General features: G+C 41.9%; 2 protein-coding genes and 1 long non-coding RNA gene across 3 annotated transcripts in view; 2 read left to right on the top strand and 1 right to left on the bottom strand.

Annotated features, from left to right (window-relative positions):
* Positions 1 to 5604, top strand: part of chd3 (chromodomain helicase DNA binding protein 3) — a 61934-nt gene extending 56330 nt beyond the window's left edge. The window contains exon 40 of the mRNA XM_039609669.1: positions 3322 to 5604. Coding sequence (XP_039465603.1) covers positions 3322 to 3425 — 104 coding nt within the window. The 3' untranslated portion in view covers positions 3426 to 5604. The remainder of the gene's footprint in view (positions 1 to 3321) is intronic.
* A 2695-nt stretch (positions 5605 to 8299) lies between these two features.
* Positions 8300 to 15193, top strand: LOC120439019. Its single transcript, XR_005612325.1, has 2 exons — positions 8300 to 8424; positions 9043 to 15193. It is a non-coding gene; the product is annotated as an uncharacterized LOC120439019 (long non-coding RNA).
* Positions 11493 to 22893, bottom strand: tnfsf12 (TNF superfamily member 12). The gene is made up of 6 exons (XM_031749381.2): positions 22250 to 22893; positions 20763 to 20844; positions 18490 to 18549; positions 18317 to 18340; positions 18096 to 18223; positions 11493 to 15497 (listed from the first exon to the last, which is right to left on the bottom strand). Exons 1-6 carry the CDS (start codon positions 22499 to 22501, stop codon positions 15222 to 15224), a joined length of 822 nt encoding a protein of 273 aa, XP_031605241.2. The 5' UTR covers positions 22502 to 22893; the 3' UTR covers positions 11493 to 15221.
* Between the last annotated feature and the right edge of the window lie 2389 nt (positions 22894 to 25282).

The following is a 25282-nucleotide window of genomic DNA, read 5'->3' as shown; positions in this document are numbered from 1 at the left end:
CTGAAGCATATTCCTCATTCTCAGTTGATCGTGAACCTCCTGCTACATGCACGTCTTTCTTTTCCTCTCTTTCTCTCTCTCAGTTGGACGGGCTCTATAGATTTCTAAAAAACAAGCCCGTGTTTTTGTGTTTTGTTTTTTCTTCTTTTTTTACTTCCTGTAAAGTTGACAGTTTAGAGACACAAGGTTGTTCTTGGTGAGAGGTTTTGGCATTGATGCACTCACGCAAAGCTTTTCAGCGAGGGGGAAAAAAATGCTGCTTTTCTTGCCAAGATGGCAGCATTCACTTCTATCAAAGAGTAGGCAGGACCTACAGGGGAGAGACACAGACTGACATATTGGCCAGGAATGTTTTTTACTGCCTTTTAGATTTCAGATGCTCCATCCAGCTCAGTCTAGAGTTTCAGGCCGAGGAGAAGATGGTGGAAGTTTAGGAATGATTGCTGTCAACAAATTTCCCACCTGTGGGACTAATAAAGGCCATCTTATCTTATACCTTCACTCTAATCAGTGGCAGCTTAATTTGAAATTAAGCTATCTAACATTGTCTGCTGCTATTGTAAAGCTACAGCGTTGTGTGCATGCTCTCATGCACACAACGCTGGGGGGGGCTGGGAAGGGGAGGAGCTTGAGTAGATAGAGGTGAAGTATTGCAGAGTTACTTTGGCAGCAGAAAGACATGTACACTGTTGCAGACATCGCGGAGGGAATCTTTATCTGGTATAGTACAAGTGCTTCATTGAATTTCTCCTCCTGTTTTATCTCCATTCCTTCTTTACCTTGAATGCTTTTTTTGGGCCCTGCTGAAGAGGTGCTGTGGGTTTTTGAGGGTAACATTCAGGTCCTTAATCCATTTTTCAGCAGGTGAAACCTGAAATGTTGTTGTTGGGTAGACCTTTTTCCAAATTAAAGACTCAGATATTAATCGTTTAATTACCTTTAATGGTTGTTTTTAGTGACTTTTCCGACCTTTTTTTTAGCTTTTTTGGCAGCATTACCTCACGGTGATTATTTTCACAATTATAAAATCTGACATAAAGTCCACCAGTGCGACAGCTACCAGCGTTTACGACCAAAGCTCAAAATTAAAAACAACAACAACAAAAGAAAGGACTTTGGGACATGTGACTAATTCACAGTAAAGATTTCCCTGCTTATATGTGCCGTGGGAGTGCTTTTAATGTGAAAGAGCGCCAGCAGGAAGCGAAGAGTAAACAGCCAGCAGTGTGGCTGTTCTCATCGAGATAAAATCAGAAACAACAAGCATTGGTTCATTCCTGCGAGTCCCTGGTGTCCGAACATGGCGCAACCACGAGGTGCACTCATTAAGTACTGATTTGTAAAAAAAACAATAACCAGAGTTACAACCGTCAGATTTGATGACTCCGTCATCAAAGATTATGAACTGAAGACTTTTAAGGCGTACTGTGATTTGCTGTAAAAACATTCAGGAGAGAGTGTTTTCTCATTATTTTTACAGTCTTCTCTCTCCTGCAGCTTTTCTTTTTTTTATGCGACTCTTCATTTCTCCTGCTCTTTCACCCAGTCTTTACCTCCATTTGTTTTGGTTCTTATCAGATTTTGCTTGCCCCACATACTAACTCTCTACTGGCTCATTCTCTTGATCTCCTCTGTTGGCCTCCACTGGAGAAATGCCATACGTTTCCCCATAAGTGGTCCCCCCCTCTGGTTTCAGACAGACGCACACGGCTTCAACACCCCCACCCCCACCCCCCCCCCCCGCCTCCACCCCCACCAAACGTCTTCACTTCAGTACACTTCGTATGACATCTTTGATCTGCACAGGGGTGTTATGACACTTCATCTTTCCCTGTGGCGCGAGTCAGACCTCTTTTGGTCCACTCTTGGCTTTGTTTCGAAAGGAGCGCTAAACTCCCCGTCGTACTCCCTGAGCAGATTCATGATGGCGCGCAAATGTGGGAAGCACAGATCCTTTTGCTGGCCAGCTGTGCAAAGAAGTTAATTTTTATGCGTGTGTGTGCATCTGTGTCCTTGTGTGACCGTGTGCGTGCTTGCGGATAAAGTGTGTTTACTCATTGCTGGCCTCACTCTCTCCAGGTTAATAGTTATGCATTCTGAGGTTTGGTCAATATTGTAAACAAACTTGATACTGGATATGTAATATGATATATTGATGTACTGTATTATGCAAGTTTTCTCATTAAAAGTATTGAAAAACCACACTTAGAATAGAAGAATGACAATTGCTGTTTGTAACATTTTGAAGTACACCATATTGCAAAATACACTCACACTCACCACACATCATTAGGTACAGCTTACCTAATGGGTTGGACCCCCCTTTAGCCTTCAGAGCTGCTTTAATTCTTTGTGGCACAGTTTCAACAAGGTGCTGGAAACATCCCTCAGAGATTTTGGTCCAGATTTTGGTGTTTAAATGATGCTCAGTTGGTACTGCGGGGCCGATCTGGACCCATGGATGCATGCTTTCATGTTGTTTACACCAAACTCTGACCCTACCATCTGAATGTTGCAGCAGAAATTGAGACTCAGTTTCCTGTTCTTGGTAGAGAGGAGTTGCATTAGATGTGTCCTTCTCTGTACCTTCGTTGTATCAAGTGGTCATTTGAGTTTGGTTGCCTTCCTATCAGCTCAAAGCAGTCTGGCCATTCTCCTCTGAACTCTGACATCAACAACATATTTTCAACGAGAGAACTATAGAAAGCACCTACCTGGGGGTTTTCTCTGTATTATAGCAGGGTCTTTACCTTAAAGTGCCTTTGTTCAAAAGCCTTGTACGAGTTATAAAAACCTAAACCAACTTCACAGTTGGTATAAAGAGGGAACCATCCATAGAGAGCAAAACTGTGGATTGCATTGCACTGTGCCAGTCCCAAAACATCCTTTATAATGGTGTTGAGTTTGTCCGTAGAAAGTCCAGGAACTGCAGTTTTTGGCACTTTGGTGTTGGCGTTGCGCGCTTCGTTTATAATGTGGAAGTTTCTCCCTTGGCTCGGAGGCACCCACCACAACTCCCCGCTTAATGATTTGGAAGAGCAGTGCCCTCTTACCGTTTTTGTGTCGAAAAGACATATTGCTCTCTTTCTCCAACAGCCCTGCATCCAGAATGCACTTTTAACCCAAATCACAGTGATTTATTGAAGGTAAAACCTGTCGACACTTTCAATAACACAAGAATCTGCTTTTCTTTTTCTGCTTCGAGTTAGGAACGAGCACAGGGCTTCAAGTCAGATATATCCATCACAGAAAAGACTTTTCATGCCGAATTGCTTAAACTGAACTCGTGTCTCTTTCTTCCCCCCCCTCACCATCCGGCAGTGCTGAACGGGCCTCCCATGTCTGTAAAGAAGGAGCGGGAAGCAGAGCTGCTAGTCAACCGGCGGGAGCAGCGCAGCGGAGAGGTCATCTGTATCGACGACTAAACCACACAGACACGCATACACGCTCATACTCACACACTGAAACCCGTCTGCTGCAAAGATACCTTTGATTTCTCTCCTAGAAAGTTCTGGCGGTGAAACCAGCGTCGCTGAGCTCCACATCACCAAGTAATTGACTGACTGAGGGTGAACTCGTTGACCCGCTAGTGATTGTAGTTCCTTTCTTTGACACATACGCACGCATACACGCAGAAGTCCTCGAAAATGTTACTCTGCTGGCTGGTACTCCCTAAAAAGCTAAAGTCACACACAGACACACACACGCAGAGGACATTAGCACTCACGCACATGTGCACTTACTGTCCATGGACACACACCGACAGTAAACGCAGTCCAACTTGTCTCAAAAAACTTCTTGTGACCTTTTCTTGTCTGCCTCAAACCATTATACTCCTCATAAACGGCCTCCTCGCAGCGGCCTCCTCCTCCTCCTCCTCCTCTAGGGATGCTTCTAACCTCACACAAATGCAAGCATAAACACACACACGCACGCAAACACAACGCTAAACCCACCTCAATCCTAGAAACCTTTTTAGATTTCTCAAATAGACCATGTAACCTTCTTCTTCCTCCTCCTCTTCCCCTTCTGCTCCTATAACCCTCGACAGGAAGCTGCATGTGAAACTAAACTCATTTCTGCCATTGCACTCCATCTGCCCCCCCCCCCACCCACCCTCCTGAAGCATGCTCTAATCACAATAATGCTGTCTCGTGAGAAAGGAAGAAAAATATATATATACGTCAAGCTGTGCCTACAGTCGTTTTAATACTGTTTCTAACTCTCAGAGAAAGGCTGAATCTCCGATGTCTCAGTCCAAGCAGCTCCAAGCACAGCTCCAGCTTCTTCTTCTTTCATTTTTTGTTTTGTTTTTTTTAACCTTCACTTTGTTTCGATGGTACATGTTCCGATAAAACACACGCAGAAAGGTATGATGCATATATTCAGGACTCGTCTGACCACAAAGTATTTCCCGACACGCCATCCCGCTTCCCCTCGTTCCTAGTTTATGTACAGAGCTTTGAGGTATTTGGGGGGTTTGTTCCAGAAAAAGGGTTTTCAGAAACCTCCTATGAATGTTTATAACCTTTCATAAGCAAGTCAGTGTTATTAAATCCTATCGACCACCCTCAGCACTCCTCCCTCCTTTCCTTCCCTCCCCGTGCCCCCTTCCCCCCTTCGATCAACCCTTTTTTTTCTGTATTTTTTTCATTTCCAAGTTTCTTTTTTCTTTCTACAAAATCCTGTGATATACAGTAATTTACATATTTAAACAGCTCATTCGTGTTCTCTTGTGTTTTTACTCTCGCGATTATGAGTATTGTTGTTGTCGATGTTGCTGTTGTTCTCGCCGTTGCTATTTGAGAAAGAGCTTCTACCAAAAGAGACATTTTTTTGTAACAAGAAACTATGAAAAACAACACAGTATGTGCGACACACGGGGCACCTCTTCGCCATGTTTGTCCGATGATTACGAAAGACTGTAAACGAAGAAGTTGAGCTAACTTCAGAAGTAGATATATTACATGAAAACTTTTTTTTTCCTCCCCCCTCGCTTCCATTTTAGATTTGGGGCTTGCAAATGACGTACATGTATAGAAAACGGGACGTGTAACCCTAAATGCTTCTATGAGCAAAATGAAAATGCATACTATCTAACTTTAGGAAAAATACAGTTATCCTGAAAAATTCCACTTAATATACCGCATCATTTAAAAAAAAAGCCTTAATAAAGAAATGTAAAGTCATTAAAATGAATTAAGAACCTGATGTCAAGCTGTTAATCCTACAACATCCTCTCTTTTACGTTAAAAAGCCAAAAAACAAACAAAAAACATCATGGTAGCTAAGAGTTCATTTATCCCATACATTTAACTCTTCCCAGGAAGTAGTCAGAGTCCATTTTACAAATGTTTTGCAACCCCTGAACTAAAATGTTACATCAAATCAAGCACTTAGTTCATTTTTTCTGTTTTTACTTTGTCCTCTTTCCAAAACTTTGTGTTGATTTCTGGGTATCTTGTGTCACTGTGTATGTAGATGGTGCCGATCAAATGATGAATGGCAGTGAAAACATTTCAATGATGACGCATCTCCTCGTTTTTTTTTTTCTTTCTTTCTTTCTTTTTTTGTTTTGTTTGTAATAAAACTGAATGAAATGATTAAAAAATTTTCTCTGTGGATTTCATTGAGAAAAAAGCGCTTTGAGGCAACTGTTGTTGTCATTTGGCTCGATATGAATAAAACTGAATTGAATTGAAAGGATGATTAAACACAACACATGCATTTAGAGTTTTGTGAAAAACTTACGTAGGAACTAAGCGAGTGCATAGCAGCCAGGTGTTGGTAATTAAATGCACTTGAATAGTTGTGATATAAAAGCTGAAGTTTTGCCAGTTTACTGGTCTGAAACATTCAGCTGTGTCAAAAAAATCAATAAATAAATGCCACAGTCTTACAGGAGTGGCCATCCCAGCAAGTTTGCCTTAAGCTCAGACGGTGCAGTGCTCAGAGAAACTGTAAAAACAACTCAGGAGCTCCATCTCACTCTACAGGCCTCAGTTAGCATGTGAAATGTTGAGATTCAAGACAACACAATTAGAAAAAGACTGAACAGTTATGGCTTGTTTGAAGGACTTTCAGGAGAAAGCCTCTTCAAAAAAAGAACACATCAGTAGAGCTTATGTTTGTAAAGGACGACAGAGTATTAGGGCCACGTTAACTAAAACAAATGAGAAAAAAGTCCAAATGTGGAGATTACAGTTGTCGGTCCGCAACATTTTTTGCGCCACGGACCGGTTTATGTCCGACAATATTTTCACGGACCGGCCTTTAAGGTGTCTCGGATAAGTACAACAAAATAAAACCTGTACCGGTACTAAAAAAAGAAAAGAAGATTTATTTATAACACACAGGAAAAGGCCCAGGGAAACCGAGTTAAAGATAAAAAATGATTTAAAAAAATAACGCTAAAAACCCTGAAAACCATGAATTTCACACCTGAGCGTCAAGTCTCGCGGCCCGGCGCCAAATGACTCACCCACCGGTACCAGTGCGTAGCTTAGGGGTTGGGGCCCGCTCTACAAAATGCTTTGTTTAGATAAATTAGTGAAACAAATGATCATCTGTTGTATCGTGTCTTGTGATTCATCACCCTCTTTATTGCACAAGGGTGTAACCATCAGCATCCTTGCATCTGTACACTGCCGGATATTTCATTTTGTACAAATCCGGCCAACTCTTTCAAGTTTGTCTGCTTTTTATTTTGGGGGGGGGGTCGTTCTGACCAGATGCAGCTTTCTGCACCATGTTTTCAACCTATGACCACAATGTGTCGATGTGCTAAAAGACAAATCATTTCCTTATAACTAAAATTGATTCTTAAGTACAATTTCACTAACTCGCCAACACGAAGGGCTTATGTAGAGGGGATAGCAACCGTGAAAGTTTGACTTGAACACCTGTAACCTCCACATGTTGACTGTTTTCTTTAAATTTTCATTTTATTCTGAAAACAATCTTTGTTTTTTGCTAAATGTGGCCCTAATACTCTTTCGTAATAAAGTTACATCTGAACTTCTGGAACAATGTGAACAATGAACAGACAAGACCAAAGTGCAGATGTTTGGCTTAATGCACAGTGCTTGGAGAAAATCAAACACAGCATAGCAGCACAAACTGTCAGCACGGTGGTAGAGAGGTGACAGTCTGGCCTTTCTTTGCAGACACAGTCCCTGGGCACCTTGCAATCACCGAGTCAATCATGAACTCCTCTGGAGACCAAAGTATATGTGAGGACATGTAAGCCTATCTGACTGACAGCTAAAACTTGGCAGAAACTGGTTGTGCAACAGCACATCAACGTGAATATGAAGGTGTTGCAATTGTCCTGTCTCATCTTGTGTTTCAGATCAGTGAATTTTGGTCCTCTTAATACAATTCAGCCTCTCCAGTGGTCCTCTACTCTCATGGGCGAACTCAGACTATTGTTGTCTCATAATTGTACTCTTTGTTCTGCCCTGTGGCATCAGTGAGCTTAGAGTACTATTATGTGGACCAGTACCAGTTTCCGCAATGCTACTTTAGACTGGAGTGGCTTCCATCTCACAGAAATTATTTCAAAAAGCAGAATAAAGATTTTTGCTGTCTGCAGTCTAAGATGATGAAGTTGGCTTCTTTCTGCTAGACTACAAACTCCTGGAGATGCCACTCCAACAGGGACCTAGCTTGATAGTGCAGTAAGCCATTTATCTACAGTATTCAGCCTCATGGAGCTGTAAACCTTCAGTCTTTTCACGCAGCAAGCAAAACTAGTCAAAATAATTGGCTTTATTACATTGGTATATTTTAGAGAAAGAGAGATACTAACATATAAAATAGCATCACAATATTTTCGTTAATGCAGTATTTTGAATGGAATCAGTGAAAAAAAAAAATCACTAAGTCTTATTTTTTCATCGAGTAGAAAAAATAAAAGAGTCAGTATCTAAATGTGCAAACATTAGCTATATTAAGTTTCATCTGGAAGGCAGTGAAGTGAGCAAGTTGCATTATAAAGCTCATAAATGTACATGTGGTTGTTATTTCTTCTCAGTTTTTAAATACTAGAGTCACAATCACTTAATTTGTATGAATACCACCTAACACCCAATCATCTTAGTCGCTCTGCTCTGATGGTGGATGCTGCAAGAGTCGGGAACTCCTGAGGACGCCGCGCTGATTCAGTGTCTCCCCTTCGGAGGCCCTCTGCCTCCCACACGCACACATGCACAGCAACCTTGAGAAGCAGATGACTGGTGATTCACAATGACTAAAAGGTGAAGAGTCACCCTGCTCTGCTATTCAGAACAGACTGCTGCCGCTCACAGACGAGCGTTTACTGTTATAGGAGCTTTGTACTCCCTAATAGGAGAGTCTGGAGATGATTTCAGCTCCCATGAGGTACACACCGGGAAGCCCTCTGCAGATAGCTCTACATCTCAGGTGAATACTCTTCTGTACTGTTTGTGCATTTTTACATTTAAATCTTGGGCTTGTAGATGTTTTTGTTTTTTAATGCTCATCAGTGTGGTCAATCATGTGGTCGGAACCCATCTTTTTACATTTGATTTTAATTACCTATGTCGATGTACTGATGTCTAACGTATTTAGTTTTCTTCTGTACATCACTTTGTAATCAGTATCTTGAAAGCCCAAAATTTATTAATATATTTATTAATTGCCCAAATAATTTAATATTTGCTTTCCTGCTGTTAACAATTGGTTATTTGTTTCCATTAATCTAAATATGACATATGCAACAAAAGTGAAAGTATACCTATGCCACAATACAATAGCACATCTACACAATAATAATAAACAATAAAATGAGACATACTGGTGAAAATACAAACTTCTAAGAAAAATTAATCCTGAGCTGAACTACTCACAGGTAATGCCAGCAACAAGCTCACTTACTTTATATGACAAGGTGTCCATAAGCAAAACGACTGACATGGTTTACTATTTAATGGTGAGGTGCAACAAACTGTATTTTTTTTTTTCTGGCATCTGGGGTATATCCACAATATATATCATCTTGAGTGTCTTTGGACCCCCCAGGAGGAACTACAAAAATACTGCTAAGGAAAAGGATGACTGAAATTCTGTGCCTAGCTTGTTGCCACTGTGACTCAACTTCAGATAAACAAAAGAAGATGGCTGGATGGACAGAAGAACGGATGGGTTTTTGCTCTAGGACGTTTGGGAGTACAGCCAGTACTTGGTCATGGCACCACTTGTATCTGCCTTGGTTAAGAGCAGACATGTACCCTAATAAGATATGTACCAGGGTCCCTGTAGAACTTGGACATTAGGTCATCTCTCATGCCCCTGCTGTGCAGATGTGGAATGGCTCCAGAAGTCAACCCAAGTGTCAAAGAGCCCAAATGCAGACTCGGAAAAGGACAATGGGATCAAACTTAACTGGATTTTATTTACTAAACACTAAACACAAATTGTGGGTGGTGCGTGGAACTCGAACAAGGGTCAGGAATTGTGTGCGTCATGGAACTTGCACAAGGGTCTTTTGCCTTCAAGTGGAGGGTGCCTAGGAAAAAGCAATACTGGGCGGGTGAGTGTCCAGACAGATGAGAGTGAGTCCAGAATCCAACCTGAATGGTCCAGTGAACGGGAATCCAGTGGCAGGAGGGCAGGCAAGTGAGGAATGGTGATCCTGTGATTATGAACCAGCGGTTAGCGTTTCCAGAGATGACCAGAGTCCGGGTGAGTGAAAAGAAGTGCGAATGATGAGTATGGTGAATCCAAGAAGCTACTAGAAACACAAGGAGAACGGGATAAGTTAGCATGAACAAGAGAAATCACAAGATGCAAAGGAGGCCTAATACTAACGTAGATTAGAAGACGAACTGGTGAAGAAAAGTTGCATGCGCTGGTCTTAAACACTGTTGGCTGATTATCCCGGATCACAGACAGGTGAGCATGACAGGCGTGTGGATGAGGGCTCCGCCCAGAGGTGGAACTCAGAAACGTGGAAAAAATGCAGCTACTCTCCTGGACCATGACACCAAGTCACCTTCCTCTTGGGGTGGACCCATGTTGCCCCGGAGCCCTGGGAGGTAAGCTTGACTGCTCTTTACTCTATGTTTCTCATTTCTGCCTCGATCATGGTTTTCCTCTTTGTTAAGTTAAGCTTTTCCAGACTTTTGGAAGCATGTGATGCCCAGACTTTGTCATCCTGTACAGGCTGCTAAAATAAAGTTGGCTATTAAAGATTCCTTTTTCTTGGACCAGTGATTTAGAGTCCTTCCACTCTTGTCCTGATGTAGTTTTTAACCTACTTCTCTGACCTTGTTGTCTATTGAATCTCTGAAGATGAAGGCAACCCTGCATTTGTCACTTTGAACTCTGCAATGAGAGATGACAGAGTAGTTGTAGTTGCCCAGGTCGGATGTAGAGCCCGACTGGAGTAAAACTTGGAGCCAGTTTCTTAGGTGCTCAATGATCTTTCATTCCACTCCTTCCACTACTGTAAGTGGGACTTCATACGCTATGACCAACCACATCAACCTTGGAAGCAAGCCTCGTTGGTACAGCCATGTCTAAAACTTCCCCAGGAGCCCAGATTTATCAGTAGTCTTCAACCACCCCTATGCTTTCTCTTCAGTGTTGTGGATGTTGCTGCTGTCCCTTAGTCATCGTCATCGTAGTCTGTGTTGCCACCTCATCAAGCTTAGTTAGGACCCATTTTGAATGCACATTGGAAGATGTTGTGATTATAAGGTCATCCACGAAGTCTTTTATCGCTGGTTATCAGATGCTTCAGTTCTTCACAGAGTCTCTGGTTACATTTTCCGCTACTGTCATTATGAGGTTCATACCAGGATGATAGGATGGGGGAGACTGCACAACCAGTGACAATCGTTTTCTCGTGGTGCTGCCACTGGGTGATGTAGTTTTTGGTCTTGAAGCGTAGCTTGACCCCTCGCAGGTAGCTGCAGATCATTCCCTTGATGCGGTCTGGGATCTGGTAATACTTTATGGCTATTCTGACGAGATTGTGAGGAATGTCTACAAAGTCCAGCCAAGTCCAGCCAGACTACTGTCAGATTGCTTTTCTTTGACCTGGCTTCATGTGTCATCTGGCCTCGGACTCCTCTGTGTTCCAGGCATCCCGTGAAGCATGGAATCCCTTCCTTTTGGATCAAGGTGTTCACATATCCATTTTCCATCATGTATGGAGTCATTCTCCTCTCCAATATTCAAGGCTGAGCAGGATAATGGTTCTAAATTGGCTTATGCTTTGTTAGCTGTTTTATGCTTCCCATTAACATATTTTTGAGTCTCTTTCTTTAAAAAATTGAGCTTTTCAAAAACAGTAAGGAAGGTTTATTTCAAAGTGTGAACAAAGTGTGTGGAAACTTAACAATGTTTAGACAATGCATACATCATCATTTTACAGAAAACGTCTTCACAACATTACAGAATTTTCCGAGATGGCGATAAACTTTGACATTTAGAGAAAAAGGAATTGGGGCAGGGAAGTGTTCATGTGTGTGTGTTGTGTGTGTGTTTGTGGTGGCGGGGGTGGGACGAGGCATGTTTTTCCTCAAAGACTTTAAGCTATGTGGTTCAGGTTCAGATTCAGGAAGTGAAAATTTAGAGGGTTGTTGGTGTGTGTGTGTGTGGGTGTGTGTGTGTGTGTGTAGTCTGATTGGTGCTGACAGGGAAGTATGAGGTGCACAGGGATGTGGAGGGGGGATGACTGAGACATAAAGAGGAAAGAGGAAAATGATGAGGAAATCAAACAGGATATATCGTCTGCACTGCAGAATCGGACGTTTTTTTCCATTTGAAAACATAAATGTTTGGTTCCAATTAAAAACGCTGCGATCGCTGCAGTAAAGTGCTGAGGAGAAACCAATGTGGTCCATCCACAAAAACTACTTATAAACAAGAGTGGGAGTGCAGAAACCCACGGCTAGAAATACACACTGTTTGCATTGTAGCAAGGAATATTACGGAAACCAGCAGCGTATGAGAGAATGGAAGGAGTTATATTTCCAGAAGGATATAAAAGTAAAACAAACCCAATACTAAGAGCTTTTAGAAATTAAACTAAACTCTTAAATGTAGCTTTCAGTATGACACCATTCACCTCTCTTTTGCAGTCAGACACCAAATAACCAGAACTTTCTTTTTTCTTTTCTTTTTTTTCCGAGGTTAACCTGGAACGACTCCCTTGAAAATTGATGTTGGATCTTTTCCATGTTTCTGCAGAGTTCTGCTTTCGGTGTCACACAACTGATTTAATATCTGGCTTTTATAAATTCACTGTAATAAAAATGAAGCCACAAAAGGGTAAAAGGACAGACTACAGCAATGACTCTCAGTCGTTTTTGTCAGACCCATGCATACCCACAGTGCCCAGATGAGCTCTGGTAACCCTTTCACTGATTGCCTTTGTTATAAATAATTTTATACAATAAAGGCTCCATTTTTAGGGCCAGTTTGTTAAAATCTGACCCTGATACTACAATATGAAAGCATTCTGTGGGTGATGAAGTCATTTATCCATTGCATAAATGGATAAATGACATTAATTTCCTTTTCAATTTATACTTAATTTTAGCTATTTAACACTCACAGCTAATATAGCCCATTGGTATTTACCCTCTACTGTGAATCCAGAACTTTCAGTTCACTATTTCTTACTTTTAGGTATCTGTTTTAACCATTTACTAACTGGTTAAAATACATAACTGATAAATGTGAAGTAACATATGTGGTTGCTTTTGTTCATATTTCTGCTGTCGTGGGTCCTTTAGCTTAGCTCTTAGCAGCAGCCTCATCGCTGCTCTTTCTTGTTTTAACTTTGTCCCGATGCTTCTTTCCTTTTGATTTAAACTTTCGTGGGCTCTTCGTTTCAGTACCAGCTAACTTTTTGAACCTATTAGCATTTAACTTATGTATTAGATTAGTTAGGACTTGCATGGTGGTGCAGAGGTTAGCACTGTTACCTTACAACAAGAAACCTCTGGGTCTGAATCTGCCAGGAGGCTGGTGTGCCTGATATCCCTGTGTTGGTGTTCTCACTGCATTATTATAATGATGTCAGTCCAGTATCAAAATTGCAACTGACCAATCACATTGTTGTGATCGCATAACTTTAAAATATGGAGAAAAAAAGTAAAACCTTACCTTTGTTAATATAAACCTGTCTTCTAGAACAAATGGTCAGCATTTCAAGTGTTTTCTTTGTTCATTTATAAAATATAATAAACATATTATCAGGTTAGTTTTGCTGTTAGCCAAATTTAGTTTATTTATCTTGGTTTGCTAACTTAGCTAACTTCTTGGCTAATGCTAACTGAATGTTAACTAACACAGACAACGTCACTGGTCGGGTGCAATGCTGATCATGAGCCAGCGTTATTATGATCATGTAGGAACAACACCAACACGAGGATATCAGAGCGTGCCTGGGGCTTTTCTGTGTGGAGAGAGGTGTCCAAGGTGTGCATCTCCTCTCACAGCACTCCTACAATGCCAGACTTGGTAAGAAAATGGCTTTCTGTGACCTCTCTGAAACTGCAGTTATATCCTGGTATACAAGAATCTCTGGTTGGGCGTCACTGGTCTGCAATCAGCAGCGCCAATATTGCACACTGTTTACCACATTAAGAGGGCTGATTAGCACAAGGGTTTAATAATCTATTTTGTAACTTGGAGATGACTTTGTGAAGCTCCGCGTGTTCAGGTGCAGCATCTTCAATAAAAGTAGAAAATGTTTTACTAACATGAGCAGGTTCCTTTGAGAGGTGTGAATATCCATGACAGAGGATTTCTCAAAGTATTTGGATCTCCTTCTAAGAGGTTTCAGTCAGATTTAAAGGAAATCACTAAGTGTAATAAGATTATCTGTTGATAACTTGGGTTTTAGTCACGCAAATACAATTTCTTTGTTAGTGTTTTCGGGGCCACTTATCTCACCTCTCGCCCTATGGCAACTGGGATAGGCTCCAGCACTGCTGTGACCCAGAATTGGATTAATGAAAGCTTTCCAAATGATCATAAAGAACAGAAAATGCATAGATTTCTGCCAAATAAGATAACACAGAGTTTGATGTACATGAACCGATCGTGCCTACATGCGCAGTCGACCATTAAAGACCCATCATCAGCCACAACAATGAGTGCAAAACAAAAACATCCAGCTGAGGCTTACAGGAAACGGCTGTTTTTCTATGAATTCGCTCAGGGGTGCATGAAAGCGTGTACCAATTTCATGGCAGTGCATTTCATTTTTGTGATTTTCTTTCTGTTAGTTGTTTGTGAATAACTTACATAAGCGTCTATACTTTGCCAACGTGATGAAAAAAAAGGAAAATGTATTAACTTCATTTATAATACAGCTTTATCTGTATTTTGGCTGAATAATTAACAGTTTTATCAGGTTATTTCTTGGAAAATGGTCATCAATCAGGTGAAGAAGAGGGAGTAAGGACAAGCTATATTTAAAGCTCTATGCTTGGTCGGTATAACTTGCACAACAAAGTATACAAACAATCATTATAACCTTACAAAAGATAACAAATTCACATCCATGGTATTTAAAACACCGCCCAAACCACCTCCTTGATAAAATGTAAAATGTGTGTAAAATATATCCAAAGTATTTAAAGAAAATGCTTGCATTGATATTATAAAATCAGTATAAACAGAAAAAAATTGATTTGTAAGATTTCATACACACTGACGCTGCATTGTATAAAATATATGACAACTCGTGTAGATGTGCAGATGTGTTCTCAGCTGTGGAAGTGGAAGGTGCATGCACAGCTTTACTCATAGTCTTATAAAGAGTTTAAGCACAATTTATAGCGTAATACACAGGCTAAGATGAACATCCAAGGAATTTTCTTCTGCTTCTTCTTTTTTATATGAAGCCCTTTATCTACAGAACAGCTCCCATCACATCTGTTCCCTCGGCAGACATTCACTGCGGGCCTTGGTTTTATTCCAAAAATCTGCGTTCCAAAACATCTCTGCAGTCCAGAGGAAAAAAAAAAATCCACAACAGCTTCCCCAAATGTCAGGGTTTGTCTTTCAAATTAACGTCTTTGGGAAGAAGCCGTAGCATTAAGCGATGCCTCGACCGCTTATGACAGTTTCACCATTTAGAAAACAATCTTGTCCGCACAAAAACAAGTTAGTTCTCTGATGAGTCTGTTTACTCGTTAAAAAAAAAAAACAAAAACAAAAAGTTTCCACAGTGTGCTTCAGTTAACTTTAAAGATGCTAAAGACGTGAGGCGAGGCGGAGGGATTGCCTACGCTGTGGAGTCTGAAGGACGGGCCCGTAATGGCCTGCAGCTCCGTGCCTTTGTCCAGTCGCAGGAGGCCAGACACCTGGCAGGGCTTCAGGAAGTGGAAAGGGTGCGGCCCGGCAGAGGGGGTTGTCCCGTAGCCTTCCATGCATTGCAGCTTCTGAACCCTCGAGCCGAGGGTCACCACGTCCAGCTTCACGTACTGAGACTGCTGCTCGTTGAACAACACCTGAATGGACAGAGAAGATGATCTCTCATGAACAGGTCAGCAGAGGGAGAACTTGTTTCTGGAGTATTCATGTGAAACCTAAGCACACTGCCTCAGGATTTCATGACTTTTTCTTTCTCTTTTTTTCTCCTTTTGCTTAGATTTTCTCCAGACTTCTGTCAGCCTGACAAGGAGGAAGGCCTGGATACTTGAGATTACCCAAAACCTGATACCCAGCTCTCCAAAAACATGATTCATAAGTCTACACTATGACTGCTAGAGCTAAATAAAGCTTGCTTCTAGCGTTGCATGCAGACTTTTTTAATTCACCATACTATCCAACCATCTATCCATTTTCTTCCACCTATCCAATTCAGAGTCACGGGGGGCTGGAGCCTAATTCACCAGACTAAAAGCAAGAAATGTATTTTTATAGGTGTGATGCTTCATCTTGGACCTCTGTGTTATTTAAGATGTTTTCTGCTGGATTCATCTTTCTCAGAATCCTCAGTGTTTGAACTTTGTCTTAACCATCCCATGAAACTGTTTCAGTTTACTTTAATTTTGCTTTAAATTATTACCCAGCCATAGTGTGAAATTGTTTTTTGATGGCAGGATAAAAAATATAGAAATATGTGAAATAATATAAAGATACCTAATCAACTTGTGTGTGATTTAAAGCTGCATTTATACCTTTGGGACAAAACGTTATGATTTTGACTCTGTTTTGGTCTTTTACATAGACTGTATATAAAAGATGGATGTGCCCATCGCAAACACAAAGTATGACACAGTATGTGGTTTCAAAAGAAGAAGTCAGATTATAGGGAAGTCATATAATGAATTACTTCATTAAAAAAAAGATGAATTTATGTCATGAGTCACCAGCAGATGACAAAGACTTTGATTTTTTTGATTTGTTTCCTGTAAGAGTGTACTCCTCTTACTGCAAATGTGGGTTTCTTAATCATTTTGTTACAAAAGGAATTCAACAGAGCTGCCTGTTCCAGGAAATATTCACTTTCAGGGACAACCAAATTCCCTAAAAATACATTACACAATGTTGACTTTGTATTTGGTTATAATTTAAAAGTTTGCTGTATTTCATACTGGTTAATTTGTAACTGCAAACAGTACAAAGCCTCAGGGTTTAAAGAGTGAAGCCAATGTAGAAGTAACTTAGCCTGTATTCTTTTTAATAGTCACCAGGGGGCGATACAGTTACAAAAATACTTCTAATCCTATATACATTTAAGGGAAAACGACTCTTTCTTGACCTCTTTAAACACTTTCCTGTTGAGTTTATGGACTCAGTCACTCATTTGAATTAAAAACTTAAGTAAATCTTTGTCATAGCAAGTTTGTCGTAGCAGAAAGGAGGATTAGCCAAGGTGTGCTCGCTGGCTAACAACTTGTGAGCTATAATTCATTAGCCAGTGATTTTTGTTTTGTAACATTACTGCAAAAATATTGTTTTACAGTCGCATTATGAATTTTAAAACCTTAAGTAGAGGACATTAATACTGTGCAACCAAATTTTCTTTGAAAGGTTTATATTAAAACTGAACAGTGGGCATACCTTGCTAACTAAGCTAGTTAGCGCAAGCGGATCAGCTCCAGTCCAATTATGTTCTTCAGCAACCAGTGCAAATTTTGATTTCATTTTAGTCATCATTTAAGCATCTAAATTCTTTACGTTTTAATCGCATAATTCTCATAAATTATAGTAAATGTTAAATCTAAAGGTGATATTAAAGCGTTGAAGCGTATAGAAGTGTGGCGTAGTTTGGTGTCCTACTTTTATTGACATCAAATGTGAAATGTGTCCATATGTCTGCTCCTCTCTTTGTCCAGAGCACTAACATTTTGTCACATTTCAATGAGAAACAGGGAGATTTCTGAGTTCTGTTTCCAAGAAAAAGCTGTACCGTTGCCCGAGGGCTGATCGATTGTTAGCATCTAACCACTGGATCGCTGCCAAACACGTTCTGCCTTTCTACAACTTAATTAGTTGTCTTTGGATCTCATCTCACCAGAATATTTTCATCTCGTTCCTATCCGCTGACGTGTCAGTAAAATAATTTCTCTCAATGAAAAAGGTTGTTGAGAGAAATTACTGGACAATGAAATTAACACTGGTGGAAAATTGAACTTTTTAAAAAAAAAGATGTGGGCATCTTTTATTTACAGTCTACCAGAACCTGAGGGAAATATCTGGATCTTTACTTCATCTTTGCTTGCATATCACTGTGTACATCAGCTAGCTGCCAACTGGGAGCCATTTTGATTTTGTACAGTTTATCACACACAAACAGGCAGAACTAACCTGGTGTTTTTTTCTTTTGTGTAAAGAGAAAACATGCTAACTCCACTCAGAGGCGCTCTGTCTGGGTTCAAAGCACACCACTGAGCTGCCTTTAATACTGCACGCATTCATTTGAGACATTATTAATGGAAAAGTTGTGACTGGTTCAGCTTTAAGGTAGAGGTGTGGCTGCCAGACAGTCCCAGACTAATGCTGGGTTAGCTTAGATAAGCCCAGACTCCTTGTTTAATAGCCACACCTTGTACGCAGAGTTTGCAGCTCCAAATAAACTATAGCTCCCAGCAGAAACTCACCTGGCAAAACAGGAAGTAGACGCCTCCTTTCTCCACGGTGAAGGTGCCCTGCTCCTTGTTGTACCTCACCGCTTTACTCATATTCAGCGTCCTCTCTTCCCAGCCCTTGATCACCCCACCTTCTCCCACTGTTAGACACATGCACACACATCCCAGGTCATTCCTCTCAGAGACAAAAGATCCAAAGATTAACCTCTGTCCTTCACTTTTACGACTCTTACCTTGCTGAGAGGAGACTTTGGTTACTGATGGAAAGCAAAAGCGATGTTGAAAGAAAAGGAAAAGGGAAAGTCAATTAAGATTTTATGAGTGCAATCGTATAGGGGTATATGATTGAAAACACTTCAGCAGATGCTACACGAGACAGCTACGAGAGATCTGCCAAGCCACTTACTCTCAAAATGAGACGCCGCTTTCCTTCCATTTCCACTCCTCCCTGCTTTCGACGTCCTCTCTGTGAAAGGGAGGCAGGACAGGAGACTGAATGCACATAAAAATGACGTCTGTGGGGTTTTTTTCTTAACAATTTATTTGGACAAAGCAATCATCCCCATCTGTATCTGTCTAATAACATGACGCGTTAATTTGGTGCCATTCAGATCCAGACCTTGCTGGCTCTAACAGGGTTAGCAGATGGGCAAAGGATTTCCTTTCACGTGCTTCAATAATATTTCCTCAAACTATTATTTTCGGTCAGAAGTGCGTGCCTCCCCACCACCACCACGCACACACACTTTTAGCAGCTAATCTTGGAGCCAGTTGGTCGCAGTCATGTAGAAAATACTGAATACAGAGATTGGATGGAAGGAAGGAGGCTGGAGAGGTCTGATTGGAAGGAAGGGTAAAAAAAAATTAGAAAACCAACAAAACCCCCAAGATGGACAGGGGGAAAGTGACTGATAAAGCAGAAAAGGACAGGCATTAAAAGGCAAAGCTGAAGAACTAAAAGGCTAAGCAAGAAAAATGAAGTGCAGGAACAGGAGAGTCAAAGAGGGTCTTTGGCTGCAGCGTGACCCAGAAGAGTCGATTAAGAACAGAGTGAAGCAACAGCCAGCTTCATCCGAGAACAGGCTCAGATAACTGCAATAAATAAAGCACAGAGCTGATGACCGCCTGCTCTTATTCCCCACTATAGGTTTTTTTTTAGGGTTTTTTGCCTTGCAATCCAGCTGATTTCAAACACTGATACAACTCTGTGTATGAACTGTGAATTACACACTTTATGTTTCAGGATGAGACCGGCCAAACGCCCCCCACCGCCATCATTCGGGAATATTGAGCCCCTGTGAAAATAACTCACATGTGGGTGACCCTGTGGACTTTGGATTTGCTATGGCCGAGCGTAAAGCCCTCAGGCTGGCCAGATTTTCTCGACTTAAGCTGTCGGTCTTTTCAGAGGAGAACATAACAGCAGTGTCCTGCTGAAAGGCAAGACTGGAAAAAGCTGTTTGCTCTTCTTATTCCCTCGTTTTTCTTCTTTTTTTCCATTGACAGCCATGAGTTTCTGACAGTTTAATGAGATATTAGTTACTAAAACCAATAAGCTAGCACTTAGAGGATATCAATACAGATACACTGGTGAAATCTAGACACTAATCCCCTTTAAAAAGCCTTCGTGTGGGTTCACTCTCGGGCAAAACGTGGACAATCAAGCAGTCCCGTGATGGTGACGCAAGCAGAGGCTATAAATACAGCAATGATAGGTCATCAAATATCACCGCTTTCACAACAAATCATAGCTGTGTCAGTCGTGTGTTCTGGCGGTGGGGAAAAAAATCAATTTCATTGCCCGAGAGCGTGCAACAAGGCCCCCAGCGCCCGCGCCAGCTGCTTTTTTTCTGGGACTCGAGGCCGCTCTGGTCAGACCTGTAATTTCTGAAACAGTCTTCCAGCTGCCTACTTTTTCCTGTGTCAACTTTTAGCAGCGGGTAGTGCCTGCGGCCCGCGAGACCTGACCAAAGTGGCATGTGGGGCCAAGACTGGCCAGCGCTCTGCGTTAAATGTTCTTCCTAAAAAAACAACAGTTGGTAAGGAGACTGTGTCTGTGGCAATTTGGAGAGCTGAAAGGACAGGACGTCTTATACATGCCGGTGGTGCTGCAGTGCAAGAAAAATGTCAGGCTTTGGCAGGCTTTTGAGACGCAGTACCATCTAGAGTTGGGCGGATTGGGCCAAATATCGATAGCATCGATACCAATGCTGGTATTGGCGCGATAGGACCAATGTTTGGTTTTACTGTCCTGCTAAGTTCAGTGTGTAGCCAAATGAATTGTGTTAAAGTATTTTATTGGAAAAGAAAAATGATCAAACATCTACTGTGAAAAATGTCCTAACGTCTGTTTTATTTACAGACTTCAGCACATTTAAACAACAGAAGCTCATGTGCTTTAGAGATGGACACATTTAGACTCCAGGTCTACAAAAACAACACTTTTAAAATAGATGAAAGGCTGAGAGGTGTGTTTTCTTGTAGTAACTACTCATCACTAACCATTAAAATGTGGTAGGAATTTGCAAATTGATGATTCATCTCATAAATCATGACAAACTCCTCTCCCCTATGTAAACTGCCTTTAGAGGTTAAAAGTATTGCTATCTGAAACACCGGCCATGAATTTACTTGGTATGCGATCGATACCAAATCAGCAGTATATCACAGCACTAGTACCATCTCTCTTCACTCGATGCCCCACCAGCAGCTCTCTCTTCTCCAGGATCAGCTGAACAATGGCCTTCCTCTGTGTGTTGACCTGTTGAAACACAGAAAAAAAACAAGCTATTAACAAACGGCCAGTTAGTTTTCGCATAACTTTTTTTTTCTGGCACAGAACCCACTCACGGTCACAGACAGCCTTTATTTCCTGCCAGCCACATAAGCAGCAGACTGGTCTCTGGCAGTATCCTACCCACTCTGCTGCCATTCTAGCTGTAAATCTACCACTTCCTCAGCGACTGGTTGCGACACCTAATGCATGTTTTCAGCACTTCGAATTCTTCACATGTCATTTTTTTTCCACAAGAAAGAAATCGATTTTGTCAAGCCAGACAGGATTTAAACCCTCAACTGGAAGGTGGCTGGGGGGGGGGCCTCCACTGGGTGACCGAAGGAGGCCTAAATCGAGTAAGAGGAGAAGCTGCTCCAGAGGAGGGGGGAAGAAGTATGTTTAAATTTACTGCTACTGTGGAAAAGCAGGCCGAGAGAGCTGCACTGCACCCTCCAGACGTTCACTCACTGGCTCTCATCAGAAGTTGGCTAACGGTCAAATGGACAGAACAGGGGCCCCCTTGGGGAGGGCTCCAGCAACACTCCACGTGTCCAATTTTGGGGGGTATTTGTGTTATGCGCAGGTTTCTTGCCCCCACCTTTTCTTTCTCCTGATATAAAAACCATTGCAATCTGGTTTTGTGAAATACACTGAACTCAAAAACAGAAAAAAAAAGAATTTCCATTCTGGCTCCTTTTGGAAATTTATTTGTCCTGTGATGCAATCTCGTGTCGGATATTTGCTGCAAGTGCAAAACAGAAAAAGAAGGAGAGTGGAAAAAAGTTTAGGAGAGCTGCACTTTGCAGGAGATTTAGAAGCGTTTGCTTGTGCGGGCTGAAAATGATTTACACTTGCCACGCTTTATCGTGCAGCCCGTTTCACGCCTCGAGTCCCCGGCAGACTCGAGGCAGTGGGGTGAGCGGGCATACGCCAAATAGCTGAGGCTTTCCAGTAAATTTAGATTTTTAAAAAATGGAGCACAACTGGCACCAGAGTAATTAATCATGACCCCCCACCCGGGAGAATGGGGGTGGAGGTGGTTAACGGGGGAGGCGGACACAAAAATAAGCAACAACTCGGCACAATTTGACTGCGCTTATTGGCGAGTAATAAAAGTGCCAAGCAGAGAAATGGTGCGAGAGAATAAGTAGTCTACGTGCGAGGGGCGAGAGAAAAGGGGGAGGGTGAAGTGTGGATTTGTCCATATGCCCCCAGCCAAGATTCCCGTAACCGCAGCCACAAAAGAAGTTACATAAGAAACACTTGATGGTCTTTCCAAAAAAAAAAAAAAAAGTTGCAGGAGAGTAAATATTATTGTTGGTGCAAAAACGGAGAGGGGCTGTCTGCACGCTCGAATTATTAAGATCTTTTTCTAAAGTATGACACAAACCTGCTCGAGTCGGTCCTGCAGGATCTTGAAGGACTGAGACAGGTCCCGCGTCTGTCGCAAAGTCCACGCCGTAAACAGCGCGCTGCATGCGGCCAGAGACAGAGCCACCAGGGCCAGAGAAGCCCAGACGACCCGCAGCCTGCGCACTCGCCTCCTCTGCAGAATCCGATGCATATTGGTGCAGACTGCGCTGCTAATCACCGCCGCAGACCATCCGAAATCCCCCGCTTCAACTCCATTCCAGCAGAGCATGAAGTCCCTCCAAATGCATTTCAGTCCAAATGTCCAGTCTGGCAATAAGAGGACAGGCTGTGACCGCTCTGTAGGATCTGCTCTTTAACTTTTAGCTTTATCTGGCAGATGAGTTTGAAAGCAAAGCAGCAAAAACATCTGATCAAATCACAGCCACCATCCTCCGTGTGTGCAGGCCGTCTCCAAATACAAGAAAACTGTGCAACTGGCGCACATCAACTGTTGCATCCTTCTCCTTGTGATTCGTTGACTCAGCTCTCTTGTCTTCCCTTTAAACGGCGTGCTGGGGGGTCAGTCTATTAGACAGACAGACCGAGCACACATGAATGTACACACGCGCTGAGAGAGACGCACACACTCTCTGCTGGAGGTGAACTTTGCTTGCGCCCTGAATTTTTGATACCAGCTGACAGCCGCCGTGAAAATCGACGAGGGGAGCGCACGGAAAGCTTTACGCGAGGCGCACCGGAGCTTCCGCTGCTTGTCAAATCACTTTCATCAACTCCAAATATGTGCCATTCATGTCCGCGACAGTGCCGTGTGTAACCACACGGTGGCTGTATAGACTCACGATCTGCACGCTGCACGTTCGGTTTCCACTGTGCCATCAACAGGTGAGCCAGAGAGCAAAGTTTTCATTCATAATTGAATTTATAAAAAGAAAAGAAAAAAAAGATGGGTTCCATGGAACAAAAGGCCAGTGGGTTCAAACAGGAGTACCAGCTCCTTCTATACAAAGCACAGAGGTTCTTATCTTCAGAGAATTTCACGTGGTGACACTGCGTCCTGACCACTAGATCTCTGCAACTCCTAAAATATTTTTTGGAGAGTGCGTTGAATCATTTTAAACAAGCAGACTGCTGAAGCCACATTTACAAAATGACGCTGTTCATTAAAATAGCAGGGGTATGAGGCGTTTTTCAGAGCTCTAGTGCATTTTTTACGAGGCCCCACACAGCAGGCACCATGTCAAACAGTAAATTAAAATCAAACTTGAATTTAAAAGTAGTCCGAGGAGTCACGCTGATGCTTTTCTTAAAGAAGAACAAACCTTTCATTGCTCACATACTGTCTTCTTCTTGTTTCCAGCCTTTGTTGGACAGCACTGCTGACACCTCACCTGCCGAACGTCTAACTCACACATACATATGTGAGAATGAGCATCCTTGTGCACATTTGTGTGAAAATGAAGGGTTAAAATAACTTCCTGCCCAAAAAGATTAGAATAAATCTACAGTTTTCCAGTGAACATATAGGTGAACACAGAGACTTTTGGAATAACATGCTCTGGGGAGCCCAATGAAAGACAGAGCTGTTTGGCCACAGGAGCAGTAGACTTGTTTGGACCCAATGTGGCTTTTCAGGAGAAGAACCATCTGTAAAGCATAGCGGTGGAAATGTTTTCATTTGGGGTTTCTTGCTTCATAGCTTTGGTGAGTTTGCAGACATTGATTCAAGTCATCATATCCGAGTGAATGATGATCAGGAGCACGCAGCAAATCCGCAAAGGCCCACTTGCAGGAATGGAAGAAAACCCTTAAACGTACTGCACGGAAGGACGGTCTAACATTTCAGCAAGCAGATGTCAAGGACTGTGGACGATTATGCAAATGTTACATCTATTGATATATATATATATATATATATATATATATTTTGTTTGCATCCTATTATATCACATTTATTTGCAGGCACTGTATCGAAGAAGATGAAGTGTTGAATATGATTCAAAAACATGGAATGTCTCCATTTCACAAGTGTATGTATCAGAGTCATGTGATGAACTGTCCAGAGCGTACCCCGCCTTTCACCTTATGACAGCTACTGAGGATGGGATGCGTAGGAGAGTCAGAAAACAGGGACTGAGAAATACTGCTGCTTACCACTACTCGTGGTTAAAACTCCACAGAAATGTGACTCATCCTCACATGGCAAATGGAACTATGTGAGCTGCAGTGCCTTGAGGCAGTTGAATTGAATAACTACCAGTGGACTTTTCTGTTTTAGCTTTTCATGGCTTATTAGTAATAATTTGTATGTGTTAGTCCCCGTAGGGAAATTACTCCTCAGCATTTAATCCATTCACCCAGTGAAGCAGTGGGCAGCCACCAGTGCAGCGCCCGGGTACGGTACCTTGCTCAGGGGTACCTCAGGGTAGCCGTTCAGTGGATTCGAACCCCCAACCTTCCGATCATGGGCTACCTACTGAGCTATCCCTGCCCCTATTAGCAGCAGGTACTTGTAGTTTGATCTGTGTAAGTCCTGTTAAATATAGCAGACGTTTGTATATTTATGTGGAAGCTAAAGTATTCAAAACTGTGTAAAAAGTCTTATACAAAGACAGAGTTTGTACACTTGCAGCGATCTTGAAAGTCAACATTTTTTACAACATCTTTATTCTTCAACATAGTCTGAAGTTTTCTAGTCAAGCTTTCTTAAAATTTCACCAAGTCATCTTCAGGAATAGTTCTCCAGGCTTCTTGAAGGACATTCAAAGCTCTTCTTTGGATGTTTCTGCCTTTTGTTCTGTTCTCTGTCAACATGATCCCTCACTGCTTCTGTGATGTTGACGTCTGGCTCTGGGGAGGCCAATCCATGGCTGATAGTGTTTCACTGTGTGTTTTATTGCATTGGCAGTATGTTTGGGTCATGCTGGAAAATGAAGCCACTGCCAATCAGATGCTTTCCAGTATTGCATGGTGGATAAAAATCTAAATGTACCTCATAACTGTATCTTTTTCATGAGCTGTTTTTAAAAGCCACACTGCACACCATGCAGAG

Source organism: Oreochromis aureus, linkage group 3 (assembly GCF_013358895.1).
Source record: "Oreochromis aureus strain Israel breed Guangdong linkage group 3, ZZ_aureus, whole genome shotgun sequence".
NCBI classification, from domain to species: Eukaryota; Metazoa; Chordata; class Actinopteri; order Cichliformes; family Cichlidae; genus Oreochromis; species Oreochromis aureus.
Note: the sequence above shows the minus strand (reverse complement) of the source record. Positions and strands in the feature narration are given on the sequence as shown.

Coding starts and splice junctions, on each gene's coding strand:
- tnfsf12 (XM_031749381.2), bottom strand. CDS start 22,501: ATGCTCTGCTGGAATGGAGTTGAAGCGGGGGATTTCGGATGGTCTGCG. Junction 18,341..18,489: donor AGCGGCGTCTCATTTTGAGA/GTAAGTGGCTTG, acceptor GCTTTCCATCAG/TAACCAAAGTCTCCTCTCAG. Junction 15,498..18,095: donor TCTACTTCCTGTTTTGCCAG/GTGAGTTTCTGC, acceptor CTGTCCATTCAG/GTGTTGTTCAACGAGCAGCA.